Here is a 15000-nt window from a genome sequence, read left to right as displayed (position 1 = left end):
AGAGAGAGACACGGGGAGAGAGAGAGAGACACGGGAGAGAGAGAGACACGGGAGAGAGAGAGACACGGGAGAGAGAGAGACACGGGAGAGAGACACGGGAGAGAGACACGGGAGAGAGAGAGACACAGAGAGACACGGGAGAGAGAGAGACACTGTGTGAGAGAGAGAGACACGGGAGAGAGAGAGACACGGGAGAGAGAGAGACACGGGAGAGAGAGAGACAGACACTGTGAGAGAGAGACACAGGGAGAGAGAGAGACACGGGAGAGAGAGAGAGACACTGTGAGAGAGAGAGAGAGACACGGGAGAGAGAGAGACACGGGAGAGAGAGAGACACGGGAGAGAGAGAGAGACACTGTGAGAGAGAGAGAGAGAGAGACACTGTGAGAGAGAGAGAGACACGGGAGAGAGAGAGACACGGGGAGAGAGAGACACGGGAGAGAGAGAGAGACACGGGAGAGAGAGAGACACGGGGAGAGAGAGAGACACGGGAGAGAGAGAGAGACACGGGGAGAGAGAGACACGGGAGAGAGAGAGACACAGGGAGAGAGAGAGACACGGGAGAGAGAGAGACACGGGAGAGAGAGAGACACGGGAGAGAGAGAGACACGGGAGAGAGAGAGACACGAGAGAGAGAGACACTGTGTGAGAGAGAGAGACACGGGAGAGAGAGACACGAGAGAGAGAGAGAGACACGGGAGAGAGAGAGACACTGTGAGAGAGAGAGACACTGTGAGAGAGAGACACGAGAGAGAGAGAGACACGGGAGAGAGAGAGAGAGACACTGTGTGAGAGAGAGAGAGAGACACGAGAGAGAGAGAGAGAGAGACACGGGAGAGAGAGAGACACGGGAGAGAGAGAGACACGGGAGAGAGAGAGACACTGTGAGAGAGAGAGAGAGACACACGAGAGAGAGACACGGGAGAGAGAGAGACACGAGGGGGAGCGAGAGAGACACGGGGGGTGCTGTTCGTGCTGCAGGTTGTGGCTCGCCGCGTCGACCTCAAGCTGATCGTCACCTCGGCCACGATGGATGCGGGAAAGTTTGCGGCGTTCTTCGGCAATGTGCCCGTGTTCCACATCCCCGGTCGAACCTTCCCCGTTGACATCTTCTTCAGCAAGGTGCTCACCAGCCACCACTCCTCACCACTCGCTCCCTCACCGCTCGCTCACCCCGTCCTGGTGGCGGGGGTGAGTGGGTGTGGGAGTGGGTGGGTGGGTGGGTGTGGGAGTGGGTGGGTGAGTGAGTGGGTGGGTGGTTGTAGGGAGTGGGTGGGTGGGTGGGTGATATGAGTGGGTGAGTGGGTGGGTGGGTGGGGTGAGTGAGTGGGTGGGTGGGTGAGTGGGTGAGTGAGTGAGTGAGTGGGTGGGTGGTTGGGTGGGTTGGTGGGTGGGTGAGTGGGTGGGTGGGTGAGTGAGTGAGTGGGTGGGTGAGTTAGTGGGTGGGTGGGTGAGTTAGTGGGTGGGTGGGTGAGTGGTTGTAGGGAGTGAGTGAGTGGGTGGGTGGGTGGGTGAGTGAGTGGGTGAATTAGTGGGTGAGTGGGTGGGTGGGTGAGTGAGTGGGTGAGTGAGTGGGTGGGTGAGTGGGTGAGTCAGTGGGTGGGTGGGTGAGTGGGTGGGTGGGTGGGTGAGTGAGTGGGTGAATTAGTGGGTGGGTGGGTGAGTGAGTGGGTGAGTGAGTGGGTGGGTGAGTGAGTGGGTGGGTGGGTGGGTGAGTGGGTGAGTGGGTGAGTGGGTGGGTGGGTGGGTGGGTGGTTGTAGGGAGTGAGTGGGTGGGTGGGTGAGTGAGTGAGTGAGTGGGTGGGTGAGTGAGTGAGTGAGTGGGTGAATGAGTGGGTGAGTGGGTGGGTGGGTGAGTGAGTGAGTGGGTGGGTGAGTGGGTGAGTGAGTGGGTGGGTGAGTTAGTGAGTGTGTGGGTGGGTGAGTGATTGGGTGGGTGAGTGGGTGGGTGGGTGAGTGAGTGGTTGTAGGGAGTGAGTGAGTGGGTGAGTGAGTGAGTGGGTGGGTGGGTGAGTGGGTGGGTGAGTGAGTGAGTGGGTGGGTGGTTGGGTGGGTTGGTGGGTGGGTGAGTGGGTGGGTGGGTGAGTGAGTGAGTGGGTGGGTGAGTTAGTGGGTGGGTGGGTGAGTGGTTGTAGGGAGTGAGTGAGTGGGTGGGTGGGTGGGTGAGTGAGTGGGTGAATTAGTGGGTGAGTGGGTGGGTGGGTGAGTGAGTGAGTGAGTGAGTGGGTGGGTGAGTGGGTGAGTCAGTGGGTGGGTGGGTGAGTGGGTGGGTGGGTGGGTGAGTGAGTGGGTGAATTAGTGGGTGAGTGGGTGGGTGGGAGTGAGTGGGTGAGTGAGTGGGTGGGTGAGTGAGTGGGTGGGTGGGTGGGTGAGTGGGTGAGTGGGTGAGTGGGTGGGTGGGTGGGTGGTTGTAGGGAGTGAGTGGGTGGGTGGGTGAGTGAGTGAGTGAGTGGGTGAATGAGTGGGTGAGTGGGTGGGTGGGTGAGTGAGTGAGTGGGTGGGTGAGTGGGTGAGTGAGTGGGTGGGTGAGTTAGTGAGTGTGTGGGTGGGTGAGTGAGTGGGTGGGTGAGTGGGTGGGTGGGTGAGTGAGTGGTTGTAGGAGTGAGTGAGTGGGTGAGTGAGTGTGTGGGTTGTGGGTGAGTGAGTGAGTGGGTGAGTGAGTGTGTGGGTGGGTGGGTGAGATGAGTGGTTGTAGGGAGTGAGTGAGTGGGTGAGTGAGTGAGTGGGTGAGTGGGTGAGTGGGTGGGTGGGTGGGTGAGTGAGTGGGTGGGTGAGTGAGTGGGTGGGTGGGTGAGTGAGTGGGTGAGTGAGTGAGTGGGTGGGTGGTGGAGTGGGTGGGTGGGTGAGTGAGTGGGTGGGTGAGTGGGTGAGTGGGTGGGTGAGTAGGTGGTGGTGGTGGTGGTGTAGGTCTGAGCGCCTGCGCATGTGTGTGTGAGTGAGTAGGCCGTGGTGGAGGACTACGTGGAGGGTGCGGTGAAGCAGGCGCTACAGATCCATCTCTCTCCCGTCTCGGGTGACATACCATCCTTCATGCCGGGACAGGAAGACATTGAGGTACTCGGACAGCTCCCCGTGTCTCTCCCCGTGTCTCTCCCCGTGTCTCTCCCCGTGTCTCTCCCCGTGTCTCTCCCCGTGTCTCTCCCAGTGTCTCTCCCCGTGTCTCTCCCCAGTGTCTCTCCCCGTGTCTCTCCCCGTGTCTCTCCCCGTGTCTCTCCCCGTGTCTCTCCCCGTGTCTCTCCCCGTGTCTCTCCCCGTGTCTCTCCCAGTGTCTCTCCCCGTGTCTCTCCCAGTGTCTCTCCCCGTGTCTCTCCCAGTGTCTCTCCCAGTGTCTCTCCCCGTGTCTCTCCCCGTGTCTCTCCCCGTGTCTCTACCCGTGTCTCTCCCCGTGTCTCTCCCCGTGTCTCTTCCCGTGTCTCTCCCCGTGTCTCTCCCCGTGTCTCTCCCCGTGTCTCTCCCCTTGTCTCTCCCCGTGTCTCTCCCCGTGTCTCTCCCCGTGTCTCTCCCCGTGTCTCCCCGTGTCTCCCTGTGTCACCCCGTGTGGGTGAGTCGGTGACCGAGTGAGTTGGTAAGCGTGTGGGCGGGTCGGTGAGCGAGCGGGCGAGTTGGCAAGTTGAGCGGTTGAGCGAGTGGGTGAGCGAGCGGGTGAGCGAGCGGGCGAGTGAGCGAGTGAATTGGCGGGTGAGCGGGTGAGCGGGTGAGCGGGTGAGCGAGCGGGTGAGCGAGCGGGTGAGCGAGCTGGTGAGCGAGCGGGTGAGCGAGCGGGTGTGTGCGTGTCCAGGTGACGTGCGACCAGATTGTGGAGCGCCTGGCGGAGCTGGAGAATGGCCCCCCACTCGCTGTGCTCCCCATTTACTCTCAGCTGCCCTCGGACCTGCAGGCCAAGATCTTCCAGAAGGTCCCCCCCCTCACCTACACACTCACTCACTCACCTACTCACTCACCCGCTCACTCACCTACTCACTCACTCACCTACTCACTCACCCGCTCACTCACCTACACACTCACGCACCTACTCACTCACTCACTCACCTACTCACTCACCTACTCACTCACCCGCTCACTCACCTACTTACGCACCTACACACTCACCTACTCACTCACCCGCTCACTCACCTACACACTCACTCACCTACACACTCACCTACCCACTCACTCACTCACCTACTCACTCACCTACACACTCACTCACCTACACACTCACTCACTCACCTACACACTCACTCACCTACTTACCCACTCACTCACTCACTCACCTACTCACTCACCCGCTCACTCACCTACACACTCACTCACCTACTCACTCACCTACACACTCACTCACCCGCTCACTCACCTACTTACTCACTCACCTACACACTCACCTACTCACCCGCTCACTCACCTACTTACTCACCTACACACTCACTCACCTACTCACTCACCTACTCACTCACCTTCTCACTCACCCGCTCACTCACCTACTTACTCACTCACCTACACACTCACTCACCTACTCACTCACCTGCTCACTCACCCGCTCAATCACTCACCCGCTCACTCACCCGCTCACTCACCTACTTACTCACCTACACACTCACCTACTCACTCACCTACTCACTCACCTACTCACTCACCGCTCACTGACCTACTTACTCACTCACCTACACACTCACTCACTCACCTACTCACTCACCTACTCACTCACCTTCTCACTCACCCGCTCACTCACCTACTTACTCACTCACCTACACACTCACTCACCTACTCACTCACCTGCTCACTCACACGCTCAATCACTCACCCGCTCACTCACCCGCTCACTCACCTACTTACTCACCTACACACTCACCTACTCACTCACCTACTCACTCAACCGCTCACTGACCTACTTACTCACTCACCTACACACTCACTCACTCACCTACTCACTCACCCGCTCACTCACTCACCCGCTCACTCACCTACACACTCACTCACCTGCTCACTCACGTACTTACTCACTCACCCGCTCACTCACTCAGCATGTCACCCGGAGACGGAGAGAGATGGATCTGTAGCGCCTGCTTCACCGCACCCTCCACGTAGTCCTCCACCACGGCCTACTCACTCACACACACACGCAGCGCTCAGACCTACACCACCACCACCACCTACTCACTCACCTGCTCACTCACTCACCTACTCACTCACCCGCTCACTCACCTACTCACTCACTCACCTACTTACTCACCCGCTCACTCACTCACCCGCTCACTCACTCATCCGCTCACTCACCTACTTACTCACTCACCTACTCACTCACTCACCTACTTACTCACCCGCTCACTCACTCACCTCCTCACTCACCTACTTACTCACCTACACACTCACTCACCTACTCACTCACCCACTCACTCACCTACTTACTCACTCACCTACACACTCACTCACCTACTCACTCACCCGCTCACTCACCTACTTACTCACTCACCTACACACTCACTCACCTACTCACTCACCCGCTCACTCACCTACTTACTCACTCACCTACACACTCACTCACCTACTCACTCACCCGCTCACTCACCTACTTACTCACTCACTCACTCACCTACTCACTCACCCCCCCATGCCCCCCCCCCCCCCGTGCCCCCCCCCCTCCCCGTGCCCCCCCCCGTGCCCCCCCCCCCCCCCCCCCCCCCCCCCCAGGCTCCAGGCGGGGGTGCGCAAGTGCATCGTGGCCACAAACATTGGCGGAGACGTCGCTCACCGTGGACGGCATCATGTACGTGGTGGACGCTGCCTACTGCAAGCTCAAGGTGTGTGTGTGTGTCACTCACCACCACGCTCACCACCACCACCACACTCACCACCACGCTCACCACCACCACACTCACCACCACCACACTCACCGTGGACGGCATCATGTACGTGGTGGACGCTGCCTACTGCAAGCTCAAGGTGTGTGTGTCACTCACCACCACGCTCACCACCACGCTCACCACCACGCTCACCACCACCACCACGCTCACCGTGGACGGCATCATGTACGTGGTGGACGCTGCCTACTGCAAGCTCAAGGTGTGTGTGTGTGTGTGTGTCACTCACCACCACGCTCACCACCACCACGCTCACCACCACACTCACCGTGGACGGCATCATGTACGTGGTGGACGCTGCCTACTGCAAGCTCAAGGTGTGTGTGTGTGTGTGTGTCACTCACCACCACGCTCACCACCACCACGCTCACCACCACACTCACCGTGGACGGCATCATGTACGTGGTGGACGCTGCCTACTGCAAGCTCAAGGTGTGTGTCACTCACCACCACGCTCACCACCACCACGCTCACCACCACGCTCACCACCACGCTCACCACCACCACGCTCACCACCACCACACTCACGGTGGACGGCATCATGTACGTGGTGGACGCTGCCTACTGCAAGCTCAAGGTGTGTGTGTGTGTGTCACTCACCACCACGCTCACCACCACCACACTCACCACCACACTCACCACCACCACACTCACCGTGGACGGCATCATGTACGTGGTGGACGCTGCCTACTGCAAGCTCAAGGTGTGTGTGTGTGTGTGTGTCACTCACCACCACACTCACCACCACCACACTCACCACCACCACCACACTCACCACCACACTCACCACCACCACCACGCTCACCACCACGCTCACCACCACCACGATCACCACCACCACGCTCACCACCACCACCACCACCACGCTCACCACCACCACGCTCACCACCACGCTCACCACCACGCTCACCACCACCACGATCACCACCACCACGCTCACCACCACCACCACCACCACGCTCACCACCACGCTCACCACCACGCTCACCGTGGACGGCATCATGTACGTGGTGGACGCTGCCTACTGCAAGCTCAAGGTGTGTGTGTGTGTGTCACTCACCACCACGCTCACCACCACCACGCTCACCACCACGCTTACCACCACCACGCTCACCACCACCACGCTCACCACCACCAACGCTCACCACTACCACGCTCACCACCACCACGCTCACCACCACCACCACCACGCTCACGGTGGACGGCATCATGTACGTGGTGGACGCTGCCTACTGCAAGCTCAAGGTGTGTGTGTGTGTGTGTGTCACTCACCACCACCACGACGCTCACCATCATGCTCACCACGCTCACCAGCCTCAAATGAGCACCTGGTGCGGTGTTGTAGTAAACATCACCACTGGGGGAGAGACAAAGGCGGCCGGGCGTGGTGCTGGCCACCCACCCCCTCGTGTGCCGTTACCGGCCTTCATAGGTGCTGCTCGCTAACAGCACTTGCCCCTACAGTCCGCTGAGGCTACACGGGGGGATCTTTGTCTTTTGTGTGCGCGTGTGTGCACATAGGTCTTCAACCCGCGTGTGGGCATGGACACGCTGCAGATATACCCCATCAGCCAGGCCAACGCCAACCAACGTGCCGGGCGAGCGGGCCGCACCGGGCCCGGACAGTGCTTCCGGTGGGACGCTCACCCGCTCGCTCACCCGCTCGCTCACCCGCTCGCTCACCCGCACGCTGACACGCTCGCTCACCCGCTCGCTCACCCGCACGCTGACACGCACGCTCACCCGCACGCTGACACGCTCGATCACACGCTCGCTGACACGCTCGCTGACACGCACGCTGACACGCTCGCTCACCCGCTCGCTGACACGCTCGCTGACACGCTCGCTCACACGCTCGCTCACACGCACGCTGACACGCTCGCTCACACGCTCGCTGACACGCTCGCTCACACGCTCGCTGACACGCTCGCTCACACGCTCGCTGACACGCACGCTGACACGCACGCTGACACGCACGCTGACACGCTCGCTGACACGCTCGCTCACACGCTCGCTCACACGCACGCTGACACGCTCGCTGACACGCACGCTGACACGCTCGCTCACCCGCACGCTCGTTCACTCACTCGCCCGCTCACCCGCATGCTTGCTCACCCGCTCACTCACTCGCTCACCCGCTTGCTCCCCGTTTGTCCGTGTGTGTGTCCCTGCGTGTCCGTGCGTGTGTCCGTGCGTGTGTCCGCGTGCAGCTTGCAGCCTGTACACCCAGAGCTCGTACAAGAACGAGATGCTCACCACCACCCACTCATCTCACTCACCCATCACTCACCACTCACCCACTCACTCACTCACCCCACTCACCCTCTCTCACCCACTCACCCACTCACTCACCCACTCACTCACCCACTCACTCACCCACCCACTCACCCACCCACTCACCACCACTCACTCACCCACTCACCCACCCACTCACCCACTCACTCACCCACTCACCCACCCACCCACTCACCCACCCACTCACCCACTCACCCACCCACTCACTCACCCACCGACTCACCCACTCACTCACCCACCCACTCACCCACCCACTCACCCACCCACCCACTCACCCACCCACTCACTCACTCACTCACCCACTCACTCACTCACCCACTCACTCACTCACCCACCCACTCACTCACTCACCCACTCACCCACTCACCCACTCACTCACCCACCCACTCACCCACCCCTCACCCACTCACTCACCCACTCACCCACTCACTCACACACCCACCTACTCACCAGTATCCGTGCGTGTCCGTACGTGTGTCTGCGTGTGTCCGCGTGCAACCTGTACACCTAGAGCTCGTACAAGAACGGGATGCTCACCCACCCACTCATCTACTCACTCACCCACTCACTCACTCACCCACCCACCCACTCACCCACTCACCCACTCACCCACTCACTCACCCACCCACTCACTCACTCACCCACTCACTCACTCACTCACCCACCCACTCACCCACCCACTCACCAGTGTCCCTGCGTGTCCGTGCGTGTCCCTGCGTGTCCGTGCGTGTGTCCCTGTGTGTCCGCGTGCAGCCTGTACACCCAGAGCTCGTACAAAGAACGAGATGCTCACCCACCCACTCACCCACTCACTCACTCACCCACCCACTCACTCACTCACCCACTCACCCACTCACCCACTCACTCACTCACTCACCCACTAACCCACCCACTCACCCACACACCCACCCACTCACCAGTGTCCCTGCGTGTCCGTGCGTGTCCCTGCGTGTCCGTGCGTGTGTCCCTGTGTGTCCGCGTGCAGCCTGTACACCCAGAGCTCGTACAAGAACGAGATGCTCACCCACCCACTCACTCACCCACCCACTCACTCACCCACTCACCCACACACTCACTCACTCACCCACTCACCCACCCACTCACCCACCCACTCACTCACTCACCCACTCACTCACCCACTCACTCACCCACCCACCCACTCACCCACCCACTCATCCACCCACTCACCCACTCACTCACCCACTCACTCACTCACCCACCCACTCACCCACTCACCAGTGTCCCTGCGTCTCCGTGCGTCTCCGTGCGTGTCCCTGCGTGTCCGTGCGCGTGTCCGTGCGTGTGTCCCTGTGTGTCCGCGTGCAGCCTGTACACCCAGAGCTCGTACAAGAACGAGATGCTCACCCACCCACTCATCTACTCACCCACTCACCCACTCACTCACCCACTCACCAGTGTCCGTGCGTGTCCCTGCGTGTCCGTGCGTGTGTCCCTGTGTGTCCGCGTGCAGCCTGTACACCCAGAGCTCGTACAAGAACGAGATGCTCACCACCCACTCACCCACTCACTCACCCACTCACTCACACACCCACCCACTCACCAGTGTCCCTGCGTGTCCGTGCGTGTCCCTGCGTGTCCGTGCGTGTGTCCCTGTGTGTCCGCGTGCAGCCTGTACACCCAGAGCTCGTACAAGAACGAGATGCTCACCCACCCACTCACCCACTCACTTCACTCACCCACCCACTCACTCACTCACTCACCCACTCACCCACTCACCCACTCACTCACTCACCCACTAACCCACCCACTCACCCACACACCCACCCACTCACCAGTGTCCCTGCGTGTCCGTGCGTGTGTCCCTGTGTGTCCGCGTGCAGCCTGTACACCCAGAGCTCGTACAAGAACGAGATGCTCACCCACCCACTCACCCACTCACTCACCCACTCACTCACACACCCACCCACTCACCAGTGTCCCTGCGTGTCCGTGCGTGTCCCTGCGTGTCCGTGCGTGTGTCCCTGTGTGTCCGCGTGCAGCCTGTACACCCAGAGCTCGTACAAGAACGAGATGCTCACCCACCCACTCACCCACTCACTCACTCACCCACCCACTCACTCACTCACTCACCCACTCACCCACTCACCCACTCACTCACTCACCCACTAACCCACCCACTCACCCACACACCCACCCACTCACCAGTGTCCCTGCGTGTCCGTGCGTGTGTCCCTGTGTGTCCGCGTGCAGCCTGTACACACAGAGCTCGTACAAGAACGAGATGCTCACCCACCCACTCACCCACTCACTCACTCACTCACTCACCCACCCACTCACTCACTCACCCACTCACCCACTCACTCACTCACTCACCCACTAACCCACCCACTCACCCACACACCCACCCACTCATTCACCCACCCACTCACTCACTCACCCACCCACCCCACTCACCCACTCACCCACTCACTCACCCACCCACTCACTCACTCACCCACTCACTCACCCACTCACTCACCCACCCACCACTCACCCACCCACTCATCCACCCACTCACCCACTCACTCACCCACTCACTCACTCACCCACCCACTCACCCACTCACCAGTGTCCCTGCGTCTCCGTGCGTCTCCGTGCGTGTCCCCTGCGTGTCCGTGCGTGTGTCCCTGTGCGTGTGTCCCTGTGTGTCCGCGTGCAGCCTGTACACCCAGAGCTCGTACAAGAACGAGATGCTCACCCACCCACTCACCCACTCACCCACTAACCCACCCACTCACCCACACACCCCCACCCACTCACCAGTGTCCCTGCGTGTCCGTGCGTGTCCCTGCGTGTCCGTGCGTGTGTCCCTGTGTGTCCGCGTGCAGCCTGTACACCCAGAGCTCGTACAAGAACGAGATGCTCACCCACCCACTCACCCACTCACTCACTCACCCACTCACCCACTCACCCACTCACTCACTCACTCACCCACTAACCCACCCACTCACCCACACACCCACCCACTCACCAGTGTCCCTGCGTGTCCGTGCGTGTCCCTGCGTGTCCGTGCGTGTGTCCCTGTGTGTCCGCGTGCAGCCTGTACACCCAGAGCTCGTACAAGAACGAGATGCTCACCCACCCACTCACCCACTCACTCACTCACCCACCCACTCACTCACCCACTCACCCACTCACTCACTCACCCACTCACCCACTCACTCACCCACTCACCCACTCACTCACCCACTCACTCACCCACTCACCCACTCACTCACCCACTCACCCACTCACTCACCCACTCACTCACCCACTCACTCACTCACCCACCCACTCACCCACCCACTCACCCACTCACTCACCCACTCACTCACTCACCCACCCACCCACCCACTCACCCACACACCCACACACCCACCCACTCACCAGTGTCCCTGCGTGTCCGTGTGTGTCCCTGCATGTCCGTGCGTGTGTCTGTGCGTGTGTCCCTGTGTGTCCGTGCGTGTGTCCGCGTGCAGCCTGTACACCCAGAGCTCGTACAAGAACGAGATGCTCACCCACCCACTCACTCACCCACTCACTCACTCACCCACTGACCCACTCACTCACCCACCCACCCACCCACTCACCAGTGTCCGTGTGTATCCCTGTGTGTCCCTGCGTGTCCGTGCGTGTCCCTGCGTGTCCGTGCGTGTGTCCCTGTGTGTCCGCGTGCAGCCTGTACACCCAGAGCTCGTACAAGAACGAGATGCTCACCACGACAGTGCCCGAGATCCAGCGCACGAACCTGGCCAACGTGGTGCTGCTCCTCAAGTCGCTCAACGTGCAGGAGCTGCTGCAGTTCCACTTCATGGACCCCCCGCCGGAGGACAACATGCTGAACTCCATGTACCAGCTGTGGATACTCGGGGCACTAGATAACACAGGTATCGTGGTAGGCGTGGTGGTGGTGGTGGTAGTCGTGGTGGTGGTGGTGGTGGTAGTCGTGGTGGTGGTGGTGGTGGTAGTAGTCGTGGTGGTGGTGGTAGTGGTGGTGGTAGTCGTGGTGGTGGTAGTGGTGGTAGTCATGGTGGTGGTAGTCGTGGTAGTGGTGGTGGTGGTAGTAGTCGTGGTGGTGGTGGTGGTCGTGGTGGTGGTGGTGGTGGTAGTGGTGGTGGTAGTCGTGGTGGTGGTAGTCGTGGTAGTCGTGGTGGTGGTAGTAGTGGTGTTAGTGGTGGTGGTAGTGGTGGTAGTCGTGGTGGTGGTAGTGGTGGTGGTGGTAGTAGTGGTAGTAGTGGTGGTAGTGGTGGTGGTGGTAGTGGTGGTGGTAGTGGTGGTGGTGGTAGTAGTCGTGGTAGTCGTGGTGGTGGTGGTAGTCGTGGTGGTGGTAGTGGTGGTCGTGGTAGTCGTGGTGGTGGTAGTGGTGGTAGTGGTGGTGGTGGTAGTCGTGGTGGTGGTAGTCGTGGTGGTGGTAGTCGTGGTGGTAGTGGTGGTAGTCGTGGTGGTAGTCGTGGTGGTAGTCGTGGTGGTGGTGGTGGTAGTCGTGGTGGTGGTAGTCGTGGTGGTAGTCGTGGTAGTCGTGGTGGTAGTAGTGGTGTTAGTGGTGGTGGTAGTGGTGGTAGTCATGGTGGTAGTGGTAGTGGTAGTCGTGGTGGTGGTAGTGGTGGTAGTGGTAGTGGTGGTAGTGGTAGTCGTGGTGGTAGTCGTGGTGGTGGTAGTGGTGGTAGTGGTGGTAGTCGTGGTGGTGGTAGTGGTGGTAGTCGTGGTGGTGGTGGTGGTGGTGGTGGTAGTGGTGGTAGTGGTGGTAGTCGTGGTGGTGGTAGTGGTGGTAGTCGTAGTGGTGGTGGTGGTAGTCGTGGTAGTGGTGGTAGTCGTGGTGGTGGTGGTGGTAGTCGTGGTGGTGGTAGTGGTTGTGGTAGTGGTGGTAGTCGTGGTGGTGGTGGTAGTGGTGGTAGTCGTGGTGGTGGTGGTGGTGGTGGTAGTGGTGGTAGTCGTGGTGGTAGTGGTGGTAGAGGTGGTAGTCGTGGTGGTGGTGGTGGTAGTCGTGGTGGTAGTGGTGGTAGTCATGGTGGTAGTGGTGGTGGTAGTCGTGGTGGTGGTAGTGGTGGTAGTGGTGGTGGTAGTGGTGGTGGTGGTGGTGGTAGTGGTGGTGGTAGTGGTCCCTTATGTAGAGGCTACACGGGGGACATTTGCCTGTGTGTGTGTCTATAGACGCTGCTGCTCACAGCACTTGCCCCTGGCTGAGAGGCTACACGGGGGACCTTTGCCTGTGTGTGTCTATAGGTGCTGCTACTCACAGCACTTGCCCCTACAGCACTGCTGAGAGGCTACACGGGGGACCTTTGCCTGTGTGTGTGTCTATAGACGCTGCTACTCACAGCACTTGCCCCTACAGCACTGCTGAGAGGCTACACGGGGGACCTTTGCCTGTGTGTGTGTGTCTATAGACGCTGCTACTCACAGCACTTGCCCCTACAGCCCTACTAGAGGCTACACGGGGGACCTTTGCCTGTGTGTGTGTGTCTATAGACGCTGCTACTCACAGCACTTGCCCCTACAGCCCTACTAGAGGCTACACGGGGGACCTTTGCCTGTGTGTGTGTCTATAGACACTGCTGCTCACAGCACTTGCCCCTGGCTGAGAGGCTACACGGGGGACCTTTGCCTGTGTGTGTGTCTATAGACGCTGCTACTCACAGCACTTGCCCCTACAGCACTGCTGAGAGGCTACACGGGGGACCTTTGCCTGTATGTGTGTCTATAGACGCTGCTACTCACAGCACTTGCCCCTACAGCACTGCTGAGAGGCTACACGGGGGACCTTTGCCTGTGTGTGTGTGTGTGTGCACGCAGGTGCACTGACCCCCACGGGCCGCATGATGGTGGAGTTCCCGCTGGACCCGGCCCTCTCCAAGGTGCTCATCGTGGCCTGCGACACCTCCTGCAGCGCCGAGGTGCTGTCCATTGTGTCCATGCTCTCCGTGCCGTCCATCTTCTACCGTCCCAAGGTGTGGGACACACACACACACACAGACAGACACACACACAGACACACAGACACACACACACACAGACACACACACACAGACACACACACACAGACACACACACACAGATACACACAGATACACACACACACACACAGATACACACAGACACACACACACAGACACACACACACAGATACACACAGACACACACAGATACACACACACAGATACACACACACAGATACACACACAGACACACACACAGACACACACACACAGACACACACACACACACAGACATAGACACACACACAGATACACACAGACAGACACACACACAGATACACACACACAGACACACACAGACACACACACACAGATACACACAGACACACACAGATACACACACACAGATACACACACAGACACACACAGACACACACACACAGATACACACACACAGACACACACACAGACACACAGACACAGATATATACACACACACACACACAGACACACACACACACAGACACACACACAGACACACACACAGATACACACACAGATACACACACAGATACACACAGACACACACACACACAGATACACACACACAGACACACACGCAGACACACAGACACAGATACACACACAGACAGAGACAGACACACACACACACAGACACACACACAGATACACACACACACAGACACACACAATCACACACACACAGACACACACACACAGAAACACACACACAGATACACACAGACACACACACAGACACACAGACACACACACAGACACACAGACACACACACAGACACAGATACACAGACACACACAGATACACACACACACAGACACACACACACACACAGACACACACACACAGACACACACACAGATACACACAGACACACACACAGATACACACACACACAGACACACACACACAG

The 15000-nt window shown here is 59.5% G+C and overlaps 1 protein-coding gene across 1 annotated transcript in view; it reads left to right on the top strand.

Moving 5' to 3' along the window:
- The window catches only part of LOC116957033 (pre-mRNA-splicing factor ATP-dependent RNA helicase PRP16), an 83335-nt gene that overhangs the window by 41501 nt on the left and 26834 nt on the right, over nt 1-15000 (top strand). The window contains 8 exon segments of the mRNA XM_076055046.1: nt 982-1122; nt 2944-3054; nt 3779-3895; nt 5675-5710; nt 5712-5777; nt 7359-7471; nt 11790-11998; nt 13905-14059. Of these exon segments, the coding sequence (XP_075911161.1) occupies nt 982-1122; nt 2944-3054; nt 3779-3895; nt 5675-5710; nt 5712-5777; nt 7359-7471; nt 11790-11998; nt 13905-14059 (948 nt within the window).

The sequence above is a fragment of the Petromyzon marinus genome, chromosome 69 (genome assembly GCF_048934315.1).
Source record: "Petromyzon marinus isolate PM22_M1 ecotype Great Lakes invasive population chromosome 69, UKy_Petmar_22M1.pri1.0, whole genome shotgun sequence".
Taxonomy (NCBI): domain Eukaryota; kingdom Metazoa; phylum Chordata; class Hyperoartia; order Petromyzontiformes; family Petromyzontidae; genus Petromyzon; species Petromyzon marinus.
The sequence above is the reverse complement of the archived record's forward strand: the minus strand, read 5'-3'. Positions and strand labels throughout refer to the sequence as shown.